We start from the raw sequence: 23727 nt of genomic DNA on the forward strand, positions 1-23727 counted from the left end.
CAATGGGGCTGGGATTAATTTGAAGGAAATATAATGATGCTTTGCACTATGAGAAATTTCTTACTTACAAGAGCATTTAAGATTGAAATGTACATAAAAGCAAATGGCATTCAAGCCACAAACTGCAGAATAAGGAATACTTTTAACACATTTTATTATATTAGTATCACGGGTCCATATTCAGTCCATCACCTGAGGTGTAACACGGTCATCTCCTTGCACTTCCTCTTCGATTTCCACATCTATTTGTTCTTCAGAAGCATTACTCACACTGTTACTAATACTATTAGTAATTTCACTGAAACAATTACATTCCTAATCATCATTACTTTCTAAAAGGGGTTATATACCGGTAACTTTCTGTCGTTTACCAGCAGCCATCCTGTTTACAATTGAATCTCAAAGTCTAGAAATATACCTACTTCAAACTGATATTACCAAGCAAACTATCGATATATATTAACAAAGAGCACATAACACTGGAGAGGAAGAATCCGCACACAAATGACAAATGCAACTCACTCTACCATCTCTTGAGAAAAAGTTGGATTACTTAGTAAAGTGACACAATGGAACAGCTCCGTGCTCCAACATTTCGTGCTCGAATATTTAGTCCACCAAGACTAAGCACAGAACACTTCCGTGACTCAGGCCCAAAGAGTTAAGAGTATAAAAATGGATATTTCTTTGCTGGTCAATTTTTGTCAGGTTGAGTGTAAATTACACAGAAATATGTTGAACACTTACTTATGAGATGTACCTCCACTGTTCTCGCACACTTCATTGCGAACGTCTCCAATCTCATCCTACGAAAAATAAAGAACATGCTTATCCAATTATAGATCACATCTAATAGATCACAAGGGAGTTGTTTGGAAGGGAGAGGACCTAAGGTTGACCAGAATAAGAAAAGAAGAACTGGGAAGATGAGATATGGAATGCCTTTTAGTCTTCACTAATAGCACAAGGAAGTGATGATCGAATAAGGATATTTGCTAACTCACAAACATTGAAAGGGTTGAGCAGCAATTCTTGAAAAAAAAAAAAAAAAAAAAAAAAAGCAAAATTGTTCTTCTTTACTGTTTTTTTTTTTTTGCTTTTCAACATAATGCCATACTTGTGACGCGATACTCGTAATAATTATGGACAATCTATAATAGTTGGCATCTCTGCTAGCATGCATACTCTAAGAAGTGGAGTTAACCAGAGGGTATACAGCATATACCTTAATATATCCTCGACTACAGTCCTACAACTAGATACCATTCCCTCTAACCAGAGGACAAAACAGATGTCTGAAATTTCATACCATGAAGATACCAGCAAAACTGAGGCAAGAGCCATGAAAAGTATGAAAATGCTAGGACCCCCAAAATTAATAACATTGCTGCTGGAAGAAAACACGACTTCATGTAGGTAGGGTGGATGGGTAATTTCATATTTTGTTGGGACCCACTGGTCTTCACTCATCACTAACATGATACAACTCCTAAGGGAAGGGGGATATAGAACAGAGCATTACCACTCAATCATATGAATTAGCTCCTCTATGAACATAGTAGAAATTAAAATACAATAAAAAATAAGAATATCCAGATTCAAGTGCACTGATATTTTATTGTAATTATTGTAGTTATATCATAATAAAAGAAACACTGCTTAAAAATATCATATTACACAACTGTCCATGCCCTATTACAACCCTAAATGAGCAGGGATGAATTAATAACAAAAGCAGATACCTTATCAGTACAAGGTTCTTTGATCAACTTTATATCAACCTCTTCTGAAAGCTGATTAGCAACCACAGGCCATGGATCTTCCTTTATATTCAATTCATTTTCAGAATATGGGATGGCATTTAGCTCCTACAAAGAAACAGGAAAGAAAAGACAATCAGCATGTTTTCATGTCTTCACCGCATTGTATTATGATCATGTAACGATCCTAAGACAAGTTTGTAATTTTACAAACATACCAGACCAAAAATCCAAACTCTATACAAGTACAGTCTGGTTTAGTTTACAAATAATTTATATACAAATGCTGCAAAAGAGAAAGAAAGGAAGAAAGATAACAAAATATGACACTGTAAGAAATATCAGGATGATTACATAACAGAGCAAAATCCTGTGATAATCTGATGATGATGATGATGATGATGATGATGATGCTTGTTTAAAGGGGCCTAACATCCAGGTCATCGGCCCCTAATCATAAGAAATGTAACAATAATTTAGAATTCTGAAATTCATCCACTGACCAGAATTCAAAACTTGATGATGAAGAATGAATATGAATTTAAAATAATCAGCAGATCCAACTCACAACCCTAAAAGTTAAAAATAATTCCAAAATCAATCCACTGACTAGAATTCAAAAAGATGATGACGAATAATGATTATGAGCTTAAAGCAATCAGTAGATCTGACCCGCAATGCCATACCTTCCCAGAAACTAAATTAAAACAATGGTATATACTGACCAAGGGGCTGCTTCCAAAGCACAATCCTGAATTGATGATGCTTGTTTAAAGGAGTCCAAGATAAAGGTCAATGGTCCCTCATAAGTGTACCTATTAGTGATATCATTATAATGACAGGTCCACTTCCTAATGCCACTCACAATCGTATTGGGGATTTTATTGCAATGACAGGCACACTTGCCTATTGCCAGTCTCAATCGAGATTGGGAATTTTGATGATAATGGCAGACCACCTAGCATACTGTGTCACAATCGAGTTGGGGTGTTTTCTTTATAACAGCAAAGCCCCTTACTTACTACCAGTTACAATAAAATTAGAGTGCCAACATTATAAGGAAAGGCACACATTCCTACTGCCAGTCACAGTTGATGAGGGGAGTTTTGATTATAATTGCTGACCCCTCTCCGAATGAGAGTCACTACAAATTTAGGGAGCTTTAATTACAATGGCAGTCCCACCTTTCTAGATCACTAGAACTTGACTTCAAAGTATATATATGTATGAAAGTACACACATGATTATAACTGTAGACCATGATTTTGATATTAACCGCTGCTAAGTGGTACATCTATTGACAAATGAATCGCACGCTCAGATGCTGCTTTGTAGTGGTCCACATGGTTAGAACAATTAAATTTTCTCGTATCTCCTTTACTTACGCATTAGATTGAGTTAGGAACTTTGTATACGGTAAAATTTGGGTACAGTTTCCACATATTCCTTTATTTTTTTGCATACTTATGTGGTAGCTACAATCATAAAATTTGGCTCACATATCGACACTCATCGTGCGAATGTGCGTGCTGAATCTGAGGATTATATTTTTCCAATAAATGTTTCAAACTATAAAATATACATGTAAAAAGTACAAAATTTACCTACAATCAAGATGCCACTGAGGTGATGTGTTTTAGGCCTCTCCCACTACATTCTTTTTCCGGCTATTTCACCATTGAAATCAGTGTCCTTTTGGAATTTAATTCACACTTCTTTTCCGCTACTATTTTCTGAGCAGCTTTATGTCGCTAAGTTTCACTGCATTCTCTCCGCCCTAGGAGCTATGTTCTATCCTTAATGTATTAGGTATTTACTATTCATCAGGAGTTATTTACCTGGCCCCGCGTGGGACCACCTTTAGTGTGAGTCTATCCGGAGGCTCGACTTCTCTACAGCCAATCAGATCTCATGCCAGGATCTGGAGTAGCTTCTGCTTTGTGTGGCCTAGCTGGCCGAGCAAGTTGATTGTTAGCCATCATGGAACACGGATGGAGTTGGTGGTCCTTTGAGTGTATGGCTTTGGCATACCCTATAATGCCTGGATAAGGCATTTGACATGAGGGCTTTATGCCCTCAGATCTTTGATTGTTATTTAATTGGTGGACATTCTCATCTTTATTGGTTGTATCCTGAATTCCTGGGCCTTGAGTGAGTAACAGCATTACTAACACCAAGGCGTTAGTATTTTTCCAAGGACTCCATGTAAGTTACCAACCACAAATTCATCCTTCCTCCCGATGCTGGTCAGAAATGACTCGTGGATTTAATTTGTTCAGTGGAAATGATTTTGACTTTTGGATCCCTATGGAATTTTGCAACCTTAGCTCGACCTTCAGTTTAATTGTATTATTTCAAAATATGTAAAATAAATACATAATAGTTTTATCATTTATACTGTTAAATCCTCCTAAAGGGTGATGGTAATATCGAATTCTGTTAAAGTTACTACATTCTTCTGCGAAATTATGCTTAGTCATTATTATTATATTTTAAAAGAAATGTGATTACAAAAAATGTATTAATGATACCTATTTAATCTTTGATGGTACTGAACTGCTTATTGGGTGTCATCCACTAAAGTTATAGAGACACAGGGGTTTTGTCTCGGAATCAGAATCTCTATTTCGGTTTCAGATTTTGTGCTATTCTTTTTCTCTTTAATTTTTCTTTTTCTGTTATTTCATTCTTCCTGTGATTCTTCATTTCTACCTTGTGTTTACCACATTGTTGTTATTATTCTGTGACTGGTCACTTCTGAGGCTTATGTGCGACTGCTGCCCATGGTGATGATTATTCATTGGTGTGGGCGTCAGATGATTTGAGCTGGTTTTGCTCTTACTTGTTGTGAAGTTTGGTGAATATTCTCATCCTTATTGTGACCTATTTAATTAACTTTCCTTATCTTGGTGACCCATTCCTGTCTCTGTAACAAGTGATTCATTCTATGTTGATTTACATTCCTGTAATGTACATTTGATATCCGGTCCCTTGGAAGAATCCCTGTGGCCTCTCATACTATGTTCTGTGGTGAACTAATAAGTGAAGAAATAACTGGTGAAAACTGGAATTAATCATACAAGGTGTACAACTTTGCTTCCGCCATTTGCCGATGGATGGAGACAACGGTACGTAGCGGTCGAACGAAACAGATCGCAGATGTCAGGCAGTTAGCTTGGACCTCGGTCCACATAACCCCATTCAGACTTAGTTGATGTGTGTTTGCATCATAAAGTTGTTCTTGATTGAGCATGGCAGTGTACGAGCCAAATTCTCAGCATTTGTGGGAGGTGTTCCTGTTTTGTTTCAATATGAAGAAAACAGCGGCTGAGTCTCATTGAATGCTCTCACATACGTATGGTGAGGACGCTATTAGTGGAAGAATGTGTCGCGAGTGGTTTCAACGCTTCAAGAACGGTGATTTTAACATCGAAGACTGGCATAGTGGTGGAAGAGAGAAAATTTTCGAAGATGCAGAATTGGAGACAATGATTAGTGAAGACTCGCGTCAAACTCAAAAAGAAATGGCATGATCAGTGGGACTGACACAGTAAGCCATTTCAAAATGTCTCAAGACCATGGGCATGATTCAGAAAGAAGGAACTTGGGTCCCATATGAGTTGAAACCAAGAGACGTTGAACGGGGACAAAAATGGCTTCATTACCATAACCCTAAATGCAAAAAATCATCGTGATATCGCGGCCATGCTGCAACATCGACGGCAAAACCGAATATTCACGGCTCCAAGATCATGCTCTGCATTTGGTTGAACCAGCTCGGCGTCGTGTACTACGAGGTGTTCAAACCCGGTGAAAAAATCACAGGTGCTCATTATCAAACGCAATTAATGTGTTTGAGCAGAGCATTGAAAGACAAATGGCCGCAATACAATGAGAGGGACGATAAAGTGCAACACGACAACGCTCGACCCCACATTGCAAAAGAGGTCAAAACATACCTGGGAATGTTAAAATGGGACATCCTACCCCACCCGCCGTATTCTCCTGACATTGTTCCCTCTGATTATCACCTGTTTCGATCAATGGTGCATGGCCTGGCTAACCGACACTTACGATCTCATGAAGAAGTCACAAATTGGATCGATTCGTGGATCGCTTCATAAGATGAATAATTTTTTCAACACGGGATTTGAACACTGCCCGAAAGATGAGAGAAAGTCGTGGACAGTGATGGACACTACTTTGAATGATACATGTGTAAGTAATCTGTTTCATTAAAGCCTTCAATGTTGGGGACAAAACGGCAGAAGCAAAGTTGTATACCTTGTAACCATGAAAGGATTCAGTTAAATGAGATTAGTAATTTATTCTACTAAATCTTTCTGACTGTTTGTAAAACTAGACCATGAACATGTTAAAGCTTATCTTGTATGCAGTCCTCATTGGCTCTTTACTTGCCTATTGAATAATTTTAAATTTTGATTCATTCTTGTTTTTAGATTAGAGGACATCTTTCCTTTATACTTGTTTAATTTTTTGACTAGCACGGTCCTCTGTAATTCATTCATTAATTCATGGATTTTAAATTATTTTTGATCTTTAAACTAGAGGACATCTTTCTGTTGTATTTGTTACATTTCTCTGACTAACACTGTCCTCTGTAATTCATTCATTAATTGATTGATTTTAAATAATTTTTGAACTTTAAACTACAGGATGTCTTTCCTTTTGTGCTTGTTTTTTGGTCTGACTAAAACAGTCCTTGTTATTAATCAATTAATTTATTAATTTTAATTTATTTTGAGCTTTAAATTAGATGACATCTCTTCCCTTTTTGGTATTTGGGTCTTTTGACTGATTTATGCAGACCTAGATTTATATAACTAATTAATTACCCTTTTAATTCACTCTTTCATTTTAATTCAAGTACTTGTGCATTTTCAGTTACCTACTCTGTCCTTGCTCATTTTAAAATTATTACATTGGTTTACCTTAAGGTGCACCTAGATTCTTCAAAATGTGAACACCTTTCATATTTATAAATTGTACATTTTTATAACTAATTAAATAACCATTTGTTTACTAAAGGCAAATACCTCTCGTCTTTTCTTTCAAAATATTTCTGCTGTTTATTACCATAACAAAACATTTTACTCAACCTACGTTTTCTCTGGACAGGTTTCACCTGTTCCACATTTTGGCAAGTATATTAATTTTAATTTTGTTTTTGGGGGTATTTTTCATATCACTTGTCCTTGTTTGACTTATGCCAACAAGCGACGGTACAGCTGGTGCTAAGATACATATAAGAGCTCAAAATACAACTCAACGGCATAACCAAAGTTGTAGATCACTCCAAACTGGGCAGCGATTGTGTTATCCGCTATGTGATATGACTTAACGTTTAGCCACCAATTACCTCAAAATGGAGATCTCCATCATAACTATAATTGCCTCAATATTTATATATTTTTGGGGGGTAAAAAGTTGAAAACTAAAGGCTATAATTTAGCCAACTTCAATTTTCTACGACATATGGCAGATTTTGTCCACCATATTGATTTGGGGGAGAGGAAATTCGGACTTTCAGGAAACTTTTAAGCCTATGAAAACTATAGGTCTTCAACTTTGGAAATACATACCTCAACGGGTAACAGAAAAGCTTGCACGTAAGTTCTTATGCTGAGCCCCAAATTTCAAAAACACCCAGCCATGTTCCCTCGGGGACTTTGGGAATTTTCAGTTTTTTCTAGAGAGCCTGAGATCATCTGCTACTCTGGTAGCGGGGTTTAAGTTTCTAAGATGCTTCGAAATGCCCCATTAATTCATATCTATTTTCATTTTTTGCTCCAAACTGATTTCCATTTATATATCTAGACTGACAAATAAGCAAGAAATATTATATTTTAACATTAGGTTGAAAATGAAATTAAGATGATGTTTTACAAGTATGGATAAAAAACTGTAGTTACTCTCAACTGTAATAGATACATCAATTTTTTTGACAAATATGTTTTATACAGTTGCCTTAATTACTGACTATTCTTGGTCAACTGTTGTTCTATACGACAGTATTAGAGCATAAGAGGCCTAGGAAGTCTTTCATTTTCATGCCCTTTGTACCCCTTGCCTTCCTTTGGACAATATCTTAATTTTTCGAACTATCGGATCCCTTCCATTTTTTCTCTCTTATTAGTGTTGTACAGAGGATGGCTGCCTAGTTGTACTTCCCCTTAAAACAATAATCACCACCACCTACTCACCAAATACATATACAAATACCACTTTTTTTTTAATTTCCCAGTATTTTGCTTTGATAAAGTAACACATAAGGGATCATTAAACATGGAAACAAAGGATATAGAACTGATGAGGCAGGAGCTCTTCCATATGAAAATGACATTTTATAGACAGAATGTAGTTAAATAACACCCACAGTTGTCTATCCTTATAGGAACATATCTAAGAATAACAGACACTTACAAAGTCAGATGGTTCTTCCTTTATATCTGTAAGCCATTCTGGCTCACATTTGACAAATGCAAGTTCTTCCATACTTTTTGAAACACAACCTGAAAAAATACAAGCCAAACATCTATTAGAACAAGGGCAGTATACACGTCAGAAGATAATCTTACCAACTACTGACTCAAATACTGATAATAATACAAAAGCCATTCAATAAATGAGTTTCCCTGCTTTTTTCTCTGTAAACCACATTTTAAAATTAAGTTGGTACTGTAGGAACTTTCACTGGGGTATGGTGGATGCGCTTGACTTTCAAGAACACATGCTGGCTCGGCGTATGCGTATGGAGCTACCACGTGAAAGCATGTCCGCTTGTGCACTCCCTTCTGTTATTCACTTTTTCACTGTGAAAACTGAAATGGTTATTGATACTCATCGCAATTTTATATGTGTTTATGCTTAAGCATGCAAGAGCATCCAAATGGTTCGACACTGAAGTTCATGGTTCATGGAAGGACAGCAAAGTGCGCATGATGAGTGCAACAGCAGGCCCATTACCGCTACAGACAATGCAGCCCCTGCTGCAGTTCAAAATGTGTTGGACGAAGAGATAATATATCAACTGCCTCCCAGTATCGAAACTGGATACTCCACTATGCAATGATCCTGTCAGATGTTTTGCAGTATTAAAAAGTCTGTGCAAGATGCGTGCCAACTTTGCTTCCTGATGCTCACAAGCAACAACGGATCGAGGCAGCACAATGGCCCTCATAACCTCACATACTATATATATAATCTCAGTCCACATTACCATTGGTCGCAACTGTTTAAAGTGGGAAATGAAACTAAAATTGCAACCATCAAATTAGGCGGGTCAGAGAAATTACGCTGTTGCCAAGGTTATATAGCAAGTGGCGAAGAAATGTCTAACATTGAACACATCATTTCGAAGCATGAAGCAGAATTGTTCTCTCCCAAGCTCCTGATGTTACCTCATATAATGTTCCAAAACAAACTTACAACAAGCTTCAGGAAAGATTGCTGATTTCAGTGGTACAACTATATTTCATTCAAACCACTAAAATAATTTTTAAGAATACAAATTTCAATAAGTATTTTTAAACCCATACAATCATGTAATGGAAATGTCAGTTAGTAGCCATGTTTGTGTTTCTTGAGCCAATAAAATTTTGTCTGTGAGGAAAATGTAGCAAATAGCCTGACTTAAACTTTTTACCTGAAACATGTTTCTGTGGGACTTGTAGTTTTCCAGGAAAATGGCAAAGAAAGTGATCACATAGGCTAAACATCGCTAGCTGAGGTCATCTGGGACTCGTGCCAAGGCAGGACTTGTTAAGTACTTTTGGATTACATATTAATATGTATCAGTTTTATTGGAATATTTGTTTATAGTTCACAATATAAATTTAAATATTTGAATACTATATACTGGAGTGTATAATATAGAGAAAGCACTTTAAAGAATAAGTTTACATTAATTTACAATATATTAAGAGTTGTTTTCTAGCTTCAAGGCAGTCTACTATTTCTTAACCCACTCCCTTCAGTCATCTCTCTATCTGTAGATGATGATGATGAACAGCTCCTATCTTTCATCCCTTATTATTTCCTTGACCCAATCATCTCCTTCAAGAATTTCTGCATTATGAAGCATTTTTCCCAATATGCAGCATCGTTAATATGAAGGTCTTCTTCTCTCTTGGCTTGAGCCCAAATCAATTCAACTGGGTTGTTTTGGCAGTGGTAGGGAAGCAACCCTACTACTTCATGGCTCCATGAAAGACCTAATTCATCAAGCTCGTACTTCTTTTCTACTTTGAAGGGAGCAACATTTTTGAAAAGTACAGCTTCAGTTTCTAGTTCACTAAAAGATATATTTCTCATCGGGAACCGCTCATGAGTTTGTTTCTTCTCCCAGCTTGTGTGGGTACTTTTTCAAGTGAGGCTGAATGATACAGAACATTGTCCATTAACTATTACAGAAGGTTCTTTCCATTTTAATAGCAGGTCTTCTATCAACCACTTTTTTTAAGGATGCCTGGTTCATTTCCAAGTGGAAGCCCATGCCATTCTTCTTGGATAGGTACTTACACTGGGGTATAAAACCTTTAATAACACCAGTGTTGCAAACAAACCTTCCACAGTGGGCACCTTCAATCCACCACTCTTATCTGAATTTTGATAAATTGACTGTTACTGTGCAACAGTTTAACCCAAATCTCATCTAAATTAAATACAATGCCTGCGGTATTGTTCATGTTACAGGTCATATATTTTCCTCAAAAATTTGTGCACGACCTACGACAATGCCCTGTCTTTCTAGCAGGAATTATCTTTCACTGTTAGACCTCTTGTATGTGAAGCCTAAATTGAGCACCACTCGTCGTACTGAATGTACACTTCTACTAAAACCAAAAATTCCCTCTGAGCTGTCTGTTTACATAGTTTTTCTGCTGCAGGAAATTCCCCAGTGTCATAAAATTCTAACACAGTTTGCCTAGCTATATCACAGTAAAAATCAATAAATACACTAATTCTTTCTCCTTCACATAGCCTTTCCTTAGAGATGAATTTTTTTTTGTTTTTTAGTTGGATATTTCGCTTCTTTAACACATCTCTGGACTGAACAAAGGGTAATATTACTGCAGTCATTTCTTAGCCTTACAATCTGCAAAAATGTGAGTCAGCCAACTTCTACACATATTCCAATACATCCACAATTACCAATTTTGTTTGGCTGGCTAAATCCTTCTTCTTAGGCCCTTTCAGATGCTTCAGAGGTGTTTCTTGTTCCTTTCTTGCACTTTCTCCTCTTCAGATAACAGACCTGAAGAAACATCATATTGAATACATTCACTATCGATCTTTAATTGCACTCACGGTGCATCCTCAAAAGCTGCTTGACAGAGAATGACTCATGACTCAGATAAGGTGACATAGAGTGAAGCGGCATCAACTAGAGAGCAATGCATGATCAGCGTTGCCAATCCGTGCTCAGAGATAATCGACTCTCCACCATTTCTTACAAAATAATTATGTTGATTATCCTCCTAGTCAGTACTACAATATTTACATCCAATTATGATGAAATTTTACATGGACATGTTTCGACCTGGCATAGGGTCATCCTTAGTAAGATACGTATTACAAATTTAAAATATTATACATACAATATGTATGTTTAAAAAAAATTAGATACACAATATATGTTACCCTCGATGCTTTCACGGCCCATACTTATCGACATTATATAGGCTTTTGGGCTTATGCAGTGTCAAGAAAATAAGGTGAAATTCTTTACGTTTTGCAGAGAACTTTGCTCTGCGTTTTCAGAAGAAAATCTTGACTGATCACAAGAAAGAATTCTCCAAGAATGAAGTTTGAATTTAGACGTTAATAATAGAAGTGAAAGTGGTATGTTCATTTGTCACTAGATGGCTCACCATATACAGTACAGTGCTAGCATCTGAAGCACAAGCTGATGGAAGCATCAGAATCAGTCTGAGAGGGGGTTGCACAACAGGTATAACATATGAGAGTATGATATTGACACAAGCCTGGAATGAAACATCTATTTATAGTCTTCATAGATTTATAGATTATAGATTTATAGTCTGTAATCTCAAGCATTTGTCGCTTCGCCATTCATGTATCTGATGACAGCACAGTTTTCCTCACCCACCCAATTTGATGTCCATAGGTTTAGGTAACTATTAACCCTCAGAAGAAAAATTGTGGTGTTCCAACTCTTTGAAGAACAAAGCTACCGGTAAACGAAAAGAATGGACTAAAAAAGATTATGATGGATGTAGGGTTGTACATCATACTAAACTGCACAGTGTACACTACTCACAAGCCTACCCAGCAACTCCAAGCTTCAAGAGCTTGATGAGACTTGGCCTTATTCATTTTGAGGTGTAGAACAACATTATCTTTATTTAGATAACTTTCATTAACATTCCCAACATTCTAGTGAGCTTGCGGGTGTGATATATATTTACTTGGTCCTGTCTAATAACTGAATGCCCTTTCTGATGTCACCTTTGTTGAAACACATATTCAAGTATTGCATGTTTCTGTAGTAGTTGGTAGTGTGTTGGGTGTAAATGAACAGGCACGAAGTGTGTATTAAGATGAACTTAGATACCCAGGAGAATAATCTCTGGCATGACTGAGAGCCAAAACTAGGACGCTTTGAAATGAAGGCTGCTATGATGACCATTTAACCAAGAAGCTGAACAATACTTCCATTACTTATCCCAGGTATTTCTCCAGTCATCCTATCGCATTTTGAGTTTTTGCCTGGGGTTTAAAGCCTAATTCGCTCATGGATAATTTACTGAGACAAGTACTTAAAAATGATATACTTGAAGCAAATACTTTTATTCAGACAGGGAAAGCACAGGACAACTGTTTTTAGAAGCGTGCATGAATTTCAGTGGCATAATGCAGTATTGCAAATTCACTAGTAAGTCTGTGAATATACATTCAGTTAACTGAAGTGGAGATGCCAAGTGGACAAATACAAGCATGTATATTACTATTGCATGAATTACGAAACTTACTGTTAGAAGCATTCATTATTATATACAAGCAAATATACTAAAAACCTCGAGAAAAAAAATCACATGCCCTGTTTTCAAGTTGATTTGTCTGAAGTTGACTTGCTTCACGTACTTGACCCTAGTAAACTACTCCTTTGTGAATTAGGCTTAAGGATAGACAGGTTTACAATTTCTGTTTCTATCTCTTTTTCCAGTTGAAAATTATAACCTAGTTGTACAACAATTCCAACTTTAACCCTCTCAAGCAACTAGAACTACACCATTTTCAATCAAAAAATAAACATCACAAATTAAAAGTAAATTTCCAATAACAGCCAGTAGAAGAAAGAATTTCCCACAGCTACTAATCCTGCCATACAAATAACTCTGTATTATAAATTTTTAAGAATTGAATTCATGAGTTACAAACTTCGAACAACACAGAAACTGCAATCTTCTGGGTTAGCTGCCTGTACTTCCCAAGAACACAATTCCATGACGTCCAGTTCGAAGCAGAAACCATTCTCGTTTTCTTTTTTTGAGAAATGGACTAAAAGAAATATAATTTTAACATATCTCTTAAACCATAAACGCTTCGACTTATGTAAAAACTGAAGATGTAAGAAACTCCTATTATAATTTCAAACCTTAACGTACCGAACTGTACGATTATAGTGCTATTAAAACAATGTGCGTGTTCTGACAGTTCGCAGCACGTGGCGCCGAACAAAGGAGTGGGAGCGCTGTGTTGCCACATGATCCGGCATGAGTTACTACATCACAGTCAACAGCTCTCGTTCTGCGCTAGGCTCTGCGGAAAATAATATCCATTAACGGCGATCATGAAAGAGTTAGAAAAACGTTAAATGGAAAATAATATCCATCAACGGCGATCATGAAAGAGTTAGAAAAACGTTAAATATCGTTGCTATTATTCCAAGATGGCTCAGCAGTAATTTTATCAGCTCAAATATCGTAAGACAAACTCCTCATTCGCCTTCCTCATAGGCTTTAATGAGTCGGGTTTTGCCCGGTGTTGATAACCTGTCATGTGATGGTCCAATTACATCCACTCCCTCTCCCCTTCACCTTCTTCCCAAGGCTCCTTTTCTTTCTTTTCTTTTTCTTTCCCTATTCTAATTACTGTAGCTTGAGAAATTTTAAAGCTGCTGCTGTTCTTTCTACAACTTTGTTAACGTCTATCAGTGGGCCTCCATTTTTCCCTTCAGCCTCAAAATATTCCCGTAAGGCACATACCACATCGCGAACTTGACCACGTATAGCGAAGCCATGCCTCTCCATTACGCTTGCCTTTTTTCTAGGTGAATGAATTCTAGGTCGCCCTCGGTGTTTAGCGGCGCTCTGAACGGGTTGCAACATTTTGAATTCAGTAAATGAGACGGTGTTAAAATTACACTATACTACACAATACTATAATTTACACTACACTAGAATGCCAGCCTCGATAACGATACACTTATTAACACGAACACAATAGCACTATAATATTTAGTTGATTTAAAAAACACACTATACAGACAATGATATCTCTCAAAGTAGACATTGTTAGCCCAGCCACATGTGTTACGGTATACTATATTGGCAATGTGGAACTCGGACCGACCGCCTCACGAAGCTTTCAGACAGCGGGGGTAGGAAAAGGGAGAGTGCATGCCGAGCTGGGATTGGCTGAAACGGGAGGCGTGTACCGGTTGCCATAGTAACTGCCACCTCCTACTACCACGCTGAGAGCTGTCAGAACACGCACATTGTTTTAATAGCACTATAGTTTGTATGTCGTATTTACGCCCTTCTACAGATTAATGTATCATACTTGAGGTTCATTTTCAGTTACGCGTAAGCATAGGTAAATGAACACAACAAAAATTGTTCTCATTATTTAAAGGGGCCTAATATCCAGGTCATCGGCCCGAAAATCTTTCTAATGAGCTCGATATTCATATGTGGCTGAAAGGCGTGACCAGTCTTAAAGATATTAATGGATAATGGATAGGAAGAGCATTGTCAGATACGTGGTATTATAACTAGGCCGTCGGTATGATGTCTTTCCCTTTCCCAGGTAGTTTATACATTAATGTATTCAAAATTAGTTTCGGAAGATTTAAGAACGTAATAGTTATAAGAAACTATTTCCACTTTTACTTCTCTATACGATTACTCTACCACCTACCTGGTGGTTTTTTTTTTTTTTTTTAATGATTATTAAAAGTTCTCCAGTTACTTAGAACCTGCTCCACATCTGGTAACCTGCCTACGAGATATACAAGGCCGGGACATAGCTAGTTAGCTATAGCAAATTAAGCTATTTGGCTATAGCTACTAATTTGTCGCTGAAAAAGCGGCCCGACCGTGTTCACAGTTTGGCCGCTAGATGTCAGGTTTCCGTTCAGTTCTTGGTGGACTTCAACATTGCGATATGCAGAGTAATTGTGGTGCTGTGTTGATTTTGTGCAATTTATTGTGAATATTGTTTCTGTCGGTGAGTGTCTGTGAGGTTGAGAAGAAGGTGCACTGTTGTGTACCTCTCTGTATTTCAGATGACACTAAAAAAGCATGAAAATTCCATAGTTCCATAGTTTCCCTTCCGAGTGCGTTTTTGTTTTTTTGTTTTTGCTACAGGCTTTACGTCGCACCGACACAGATAGGTCTTATGGCGACGATGGGATAGGAAAGGCCTAGGAGTTGGAAGGAAGCGGCCGTGGCCTTAATTAAGGTACAGCCCCAGCTTTTGCCTGGTGTGAAAATGGGAAACCATGGAAAACCATCTTCAGGGCTGCCGATAGTGGGATTCGAACCTACTATCTCCCGGATGCAAGCTCACAGCCGCGCGCCTCTACACGCACGGCCAACTCGCCCGGTCGAGTGCGGTTTAAGGGAGAAATGGAAGCAAACTATTTCTAGGCAAGGCGATATGATATAGTAGGATCTCTTTAGGTACCTAGCAATTCTTCTCATAAAACAGATTCCATTGTAAACACATCAATCAAATTTCCTTCTGTTTTCATTGTATCCTGTTCACAAACAGGAAAATATCAAACGCAGGAAGCGTCCAGCTCCCAAAAATGATGTACTGCCATCAAAATTTATTAAAAGTTCCGATTCGGATAACGATTAACATACCATATCTTCATACGTCAGCCACAAACGGAAAAGGAGTACAAGTCTCGTTTCTATATCAAGGAAAGTCTACGAGTATCTCTGTTAAATCTAAAAAATATACGGTGAGAAAATTAAATACCAGATTACAGAAAATAATCTGTAAATTGAGAAGTAGGATACGGGTAATGAAATCAGAAAAAAAGTTTTACGGTATCTGAACTTGACCAAAAAGCAAACCAAATCGAAAAGCATGCTAAAATTGGTCATTTAGGAGCTTTATTCCTGTTAGAACGAATGTAATTTTCTTCTTCTTCCTTCATCCGTTTACCTTCCAGGGCCGGTTTTTCCCTCGGACTCAACGAGGGATCCCACCTCTACCGCTCAAGGTAGTGTCCTGGAGCACTAGACTTTGGGCCGGGGAATACAGCTGGGGAGGATGACCAGTACCTCGCCCAGGCAGCCTCACCTGCTATACTGAACAGGGGACTTGTGGAGGGATGGGAAGATTGGAAAGGACAGGCAGGAAGAGGGAAGGAAGCGGCCGTGGTCTTAAGTTAGGTACTATCCTGGCATTTGCCTGGAGGAGAAGTGGGAAACTACGGAAAACCACTTCGAGGATGGCTGAGGTGGGAATCGAACTCACCCCTAATCAGTTGACCTCCTGAGGCTGAGTGGACCCTGTTCCACCCCTCGTACCACTTTTCAAATTTCGTGGCAGGGCCGGGAATCGAACCCGGACGTCCGGAGGTGACATCTAATCACACTAACCACTACACCACAGAGGTGAACACAAATTTAATTTTACGGCAAGAAAAAAGAGAAATACAGTGAAACAACGCTAAATATTTGCGTAACGGGCATATAACATCGCTCACCAAACAGCGGCTTCAATACGAATGTCAAAATATCAGATGTGCGGAGGAAAAGATTGGATCGCTGATAATTGGTGAAAGGGCGATTAAACTCAAAGTTATTTATGACAGCAATCTCGATCCGCTTATCGGATACTCTGAGGCACAATTAAAGGAATGGGTAAGAAGTGACAACCTTACCATCAGATTTCTCTGCTTCTTTCGTGAATTACTTATTTCGTTTAAGCATATTGTAAGAAATACGTTGTAGAAAATAACTCAAACAATTGCTCTTGGTCTATCTTTGATCTCATATCCGTTTGCTGCCTTCTGAAATTACTAGTTTTAATGAATTGTTATAGTTTTTCATATTCGAACGTGTTGCAATGAGCGGGTGAGACAGATCAGTAAAGTGAACTCTAGCGGCAGTTGCCGGAAGTATCTCGAGGACGAGTCTAGTGTGCTGTATTTCCCGGCCGTGTGTATCCGTTGCCTAAGCTAAAATACAAGGCCTTGAAATGCACTCCTGGAAACGGGTTGCTTCCTAGTTCACCATTCAACCGCTAGGATCGCGTCCTTGCCCCCTTGTATTCGCATGGCCGTATATGTCAATAAGTAAATTATATCCTAAATAAAAAGAACTGAATGTTTTTGCGAGTATTGACAGTACTTTATTTATAGAGCGGTGCTGCATTGGCTTGGATATGTCATTGAAGTTTCAAAGCTTTCCTTCTGAGGGGCTTCTTATCAAGTTTAAAACTTTCTCTCTTCTACTTGAGTGGCTCAAAGCAATGTTGTCTAACAGAGGTCTCAGAAATTTTCATAGTGGAAAAAGAGGTAGTTTGTCGCCTTTACACTTTCCACACTTAATTTCACTGTGGAACTTGTCTTTCGAAAAAATATATGTAAACTTTTAAGTAACTCTCTTCGGGGCAAGTACTGCGTATCGGAGGTGACAAATTCCGTCGTTCAGTGAAGCGCCACAGACGATGATTTTCGGTATCTTAGGGCTCCTCGATCTTGAAAACGAATAAGACACAATGTTGGACTTTGAGTAGCTGGAGAAGAGATATGTTCTAAACAGCCTTTACAGTCTGTTTTTTCTTTTGCCACACGAACCGTAATGTCATTGTATTCCGCTTGGCGTCTTAGGTAGCTGAAGAAGAGCTCGATGTCATAGCTCGTTAGGTTTCTCGTCAATGCATAATGCAAATGTATACTTATGAGGTATTTTACGCAGGCCACAGTGGATTGGGTAGTCAAGATCTATGCCTGATACATTTCTCTCATGAATCTTTTTTACTTTCTTTTAATGTATTTGAAGTTTCTTAATCTATGACAGGAAATCATTAATTAACCAACTGAGGTGTTCATCTTCAGTACTAAAAGATGCTTTTTTTTTTTTTTTTTTTTTTTTTTTTTTTGCTGGTGGCTTTACGTCGCACCGACACAGATAGGTATTATGGCGACGATGGGAGAGGAAAGGCCTAGGAGTTGGAAGGAAGCGGCCGTGGCCTTTATTAAGGTACAGCCCCAGCATTTGCCTGATGTCAAAATGGGAAACCACGGAAAACAATCTTCAGGGCTGCCGACAGTGGGATTCGAACCCACTATCTCCCGGATGCAAGCTCACAGCCGCGCGCCCGAACCGTACGACCAACTCACCCGGTTAAAAGATGCTCGTTTGTTTTCGTTCCTGGAATATGTCCCATGTGAGGTGATGCAGACGTCATGCGCATCGAGCAATTTCATAAAATGCTCCATAAAACAAATGGCTTATTTTAAACTGTATTTAATGCTCTCGGGACAAACCACCTCCATACTTTTCAAACCAGAGATTGTTTCAGGGGAAAATACAATATTTTTAGCTCTTGCTACATTCATTTTCGCCAAATTTGTTGGGCAAATTATTTTCCTCGTTGGTTTCCTAATTTAAGATTTCTGAGTTTGAAGATGCCTCTCAAATGATCGCCGGTCACGGTAGCATTGTTTACAAAAAAGTCCAATGACAAATTTTGGGATCGCCCGATTCTTATGATGAACTCGGATCAAAACTTAGGAACAGAGGCCTACTTCGATCAGCTTGAATTCGTATCTCATGCGTACTTCCTCCGTATAATGATTCGAACATTGAACATTCACTGGAAACTTGTGAAACGAAATTCCACTACCTTTAATTTCTCGTGAATAAACCATGACTGGAACTGCGAATGCTTAACATCAGACGAATACATAATACATTCACAACCAACTCAGTTAATGAACACGTTTAAAGGCGCGAACCCGGTACACAGGGGGGCAAGAAAGCGATCCTAGCGGCCCGGCATTGAACTTCAGTGTAACCACTTCCATAGCGTTTTACGGGCTCTATTTCCAGGCCTTGTATTATAATGTAGGCAACGGTGTATCTCGTAGGCAACGCCACGACCGACTTGATACGTCGCTCTAGCCCAGGTTATCTGAATAGTGTCGCTGTACAAATCCTAGTTCTGTACGGTGGTGGTCCCTGACGGAAATGCGTGCTGTTAGCCTACAGGTTACAGCAGTGTTACTATCAAGGATCTTGTAGGAGAAATTAGGGCTCTCTAAAGACTTATAGAGCCTCAAGAGAAATAGATCTGTCACTCCTGTATAATAAAGTTTGCTGAGAAAACTGGTCATGGAAGATATAGAGGCATCTTTTCCTTTGCCAACATAAGGAAATAAGTACCGGTACCACGATAGTACCAAATAGTAACTCGTAATAAACTGGATAATGACAATTACTTTGTTAAAATTTCAATTATGATAGAGATAATGATTGAATTTCGGTAGGATAGTATTATCATAAGCTTCTCCCGTTTATTTTACTTGGAAAGTATATTTCAATTACCGTACTGCTTTTTGGCGTTCCTTTAATTACGCTAGCCTGTATCGTTGTTTCAGCGTTCGCATTTTAATATAAGTTTACATCTATTAAATAAGAAATTCATCATTCATTACTGAAAATGTTAATACAATTCATACAAAAACTCCGAAAGCCCATACATACCTAAATCACGATCTCACATAACCACATTCTTTCGTTCGTTGAACCCTTCCCACGACTTTTATGTAGACTATGGGAATGGAAAACAGGAGAATGCAAGGAAGAAGTAAAACACAGCATAACGCACACAGTTTATATTTTGAGTTTATTTATTCACAAAACAACAGGTAAGAAGCACATAAACATGCACGTGCACACACACACACGCGCACGCGCGTGTTTACTCGCATCCGCTAGTTCAATGTGAGAGAAGTTCATGATCATAATACTATTTCCTCACACTAATAATGCGTATAATTCTAATTTCCCTCCATACTCTAAAAAACAAATAAAACTTGAAAAACAAAAACGAAACCTGGAATGAAATAAATTCACCTTGCACAAGCATCAAGCAGGCTACTCACATCATATAAAATCACAAAAATAACTCAAAATATATATAACAAAACAGCACCAAAAGCAAATATTTGTACTCTACGAACGAAGTAGAAGGCACAACAAACAGGATCAATGAAATTATACTTCAAAACTGAAAATATATAGTACCTAACTTCAATCGAGTTGCCAAATATTGGAACACACGCTAAGACCTGACTCTTTTTGAGAATGTTAGATGGTGTTTCAAGTATTGTGCGGAAGTATGTGAAAAGGGGGTTCAATTAATTCCTAAACATCATGTCAGTCTCCACTAGGACATGCGGAGGAGTTATAGGCTGATCGTTACCACTAGACCAGATGCTTGACAAAATGCCTATCTTATGCTTTATTGTTACAAATTTAATACAAACAATTTGTCATAAACAGTGTTCTCCCCAGAAATTTTCGTCAGCCGAGTGTCAGGAATGCGTAGCCGGGTGAGAAATAGGGATTTGATAAAATTTCAATTTATTCCCCCCAGGGCATTAATAATACCGGACAGGTAAACGTAGTCCTCTCACTGGGTAGAGTCATTATGCACTGAAGGAATCGGTACATTCTTGGACGTTTTCTGTTAAGAAGACCATCTCCTTCCACCTGGCCGTCGTGAAAATTTCTTGAGCTCACCCTGTATCAATAACCACACTCCAGGTGACACTAATTCCTCCATGTCCTCAACGTTCTTCTTTCTTATCATCTCCTGAAGACCCTTGCAATTACCCTTCAATAAAAAAATAAAAGACATGCATTAATTTAATAGTTATGAAGTGAGCCTAGAAATATTAGTGCATGGATGATCCTTTGGTTATTCCGTTTAGAATTTTTTGATGATACACACCACTATCTGACCTGTTGTGAACTAAGCACCTGTACACCTAGGACAGCCATATTATAGAGAAAGTTAACAATGTCTGGAGACAAATAAGGGCATATAATCTCCCCGTGAACAAAATTTATATACAGAAGAACATGGATATCATTAAGAAAAGTTCCAAGCAGTAGACAGCAAGAAGGTTTAGGATCATTATAACCAGTAACATTTTCACTGGCATTTTGGAAGGGAAGGTGCAATCAGTGGTTGAGTGTAGGCTAAGTTGGATACACTAGCTTCGGTGGTGGGATCATGTGAGGCGAATAGAGGATAGATTACGCAGGAGAATAATGGTCTCTGTCGCGAAAGTAAGAGAAGTAGAGGAAGATCAAGACGATTATGGTTACAGTCAGTTTGTAATGATTTAAAGATCAGATGCATGGAAGTAAACAAGGCCACAGTTCTAGTTACAAATAGAGGACTGTGGATATGTTTTAAATTAACTGAGGCTTGCAAAATGAGCACTGAAAGGCATAAGTATTTTTTTGCTAGTGGCTTTACGTCTCACTGGCACAGATAGGTCTTATGGCAATGAAAATTGGGAAACCACGAAAAAGCATCTTCAGGGCTGCCGACAGTGAAATTCGAACCCAATATCTCCCAGATGAATAACAGTCTATAATGAAGATGAATGTAAGTATGAGTTACAGTATGTTTCACTCGTTGTTGGCCTCCTTCCTTCATTCCTTCATGACAACTGCTCTTGAATCTCGGTTACAGTACACAAACTGAACATCGCCAATTCGCTTGAAGGCGCTGTCACATTTTATTAAGACGTATTCATTAGGGTACAAGGAGGGAGTAGAGGTGCGCAAACACTGGGTTTTTGTACTATTACCTGACATATATGACACTGAAGAGTATTATATATGATTCCGAGAGCACATGGCAACCATGTTTACTTAGTGACTGAGGGGTGATGATATTATAGGGTGCTAAAGACAGTGAATTAATATCCAAAAACATAAGTCCAAATTTTTGCTACTGCGCATGCGCAAATAATTTAATTATTTAACATTTCATCGTGGACAAGACAAATTATTGTAATGTCATACATCCCCTGCTCCTCTATAGACAGCACATTTGGTACACCAGCGAGTATGTGACGTAAGCCAGGGCCGCCAACCCTTCCTCGTGGAAGGAAGCGGCATAACACCATCAGTCCTTATGTGCTTCGGGTCACCTAAATATGCAAATATGCAAATATGCGTGGCTCGTAATGGATTATTTAAAAAATGCATAACCAAGGTGAACAAACATTGTGAAAATTTTAAGTAAAACTATTCAGGAAAAGGTGATCATATGATCTACTTTCTTCGTCAATAAACAGGTAAGTATTGGCATTAGAGGTTGAAGGGAATCGCCAAGTGGTAACGCTCGTTAGGTTGGTACTTTTTGTGTGCATTTGTAGATTGAAAATGGAGGGATGGTTACCTGCAGCCATTACCACATAGTCACGATAGTGCCATTACTGTCAATTCAAGCTTTGATATTTACACTGACTGACAGAGCAAATGCAACACCAAGAAGGAGTGGTCAGAACTTTATGCCAATTGCAGGGTAGACTGACGTCACTGAGGTATGCTCATGATGTGAAATGCGCCGCTGTGCTGCGCACGTAGCGAACGATAAATGGGACACGGCGTTGGCGAATGGCCCACTTCGTATCGTGATTTCTCAGCCGACAGTCATTGTAGAACGTGTTGTCGTGTGCCACAGGACACGTGTATAGCTAAGAATGCCAGGCCGCCGTCAACGGAGGCATTTCCAGCAGACAGACGACTTTACGAGGGGTATGGTGATCGGGCTGAGAAGGGCAGGTTGGTCGCTTCGTCAAATCGCAGCCGATACCCATAGGGATGTGTCCACGGTGCAGCGCCTGTGTCGAAGATGGTTGGCACAGGGACATCTGGCACGTGCGAGGGGTCCAGGCGCAGCCCGAGTGACGTCAGCACGCGAGGATCGGCGCATCCGCCGCCAAGCGGTGGCAGCCCCGCACGCCACGTCAACCGCCATTCTTCAGCATGTGCAAGACACCCTGGCTGTTCCAATATCGACCAGAACAATTTCCCGTCGATTGGTTGAAGGAGGCCTGCACTCCCGGCGTCCGCTCAGAAGACTACCATTGACTCCACAGCATAGACGTGCACGCCTGGCATGGTGCCGGGCTAGAGCGACTTGGATGAGGGAATGGGGGAACGTCGTGTTCTCCGATGAGTCACGCTTCTGTTCTGTCAGTGATAGTCACCGCAGACGAGTGTGGCGTCGGCGTGGAGAAAGGTCAAATCCGGCAGTAACTGTGGAGTGCCCTACTGCTAGACAACGCGGCATCATGGTTTGGGGCGCTATTGCTTATGATTCCACGTCACCTCTAGTGCGTATTCAAGGCACGTTAAATGCCCACCGCTACGTGCAGCATGTGCTGCGGCCAGTGGCACTCCCGTACCTTCAGGGGCTGCCCAATGCTCTGTTTCAGCAGGATAATGCCCGCCCACACACTGCTCGCATCTCCCAACAGGCTCTACGAGGTGTACAGATGCTTCCGTGGCCAGCGTACTCTCCGGATCTCTCACCAATCGAACACGTGTGGGATCTCATTGGACGCCGTTTGCAAACTCTGCCCCAGCCTCATACGGACGACCAACTGTGGCAAATGGTTGACAGAGAATGGAGAACCATCCCTCAG

At 39.1% G+C, this 23727-nt stretch overlaps 1 protein-coding gene across 1 annotated transcript in view; it reads right to left on the bottom strand.

Moving 5' to 3' along the window:
• The window catches only part of LOC137502369 (zinc finger protein 555-like), a 136321-nt gene that overhangs the window by 44772 nt on the left and 67822 nt on the right, over window positions 1-23727 (bottom strand). Inside the window, exons 6-8 of the mRNA XM_068229404.1 lie at window positions 8205-8293; window positions 1743-1868; window positions 748-806 (exon numbers count right to left, since the gene is read on the bottom strand). Coding sequence (XP_068085505.1) covers window positions 748-806; window positions 1743-1868; window positions 8205-8293 — 274 coding nt within the window. The remainder of the gene's footprint in view (window positions 1-747; window positions 807-1742; window positions 1869-8204; window positions 8294-23727) is intronic.

This window comes from Anabrus simplex, chromosome 10 (assembly GCF_040414725.1).
Source record: "Anabrus simplex isolate iqAnaSimp1 chromosome 10, ASM4041472v1, whole genome shotgun sequence".
Taxonomy (NCBI): domain Eukaryota; kingdom Metazoa; phylum Arthropoda; class Insecta; order Orthoptera; family Tettigoniidae; genus Anabrus; species Anabrus simplex.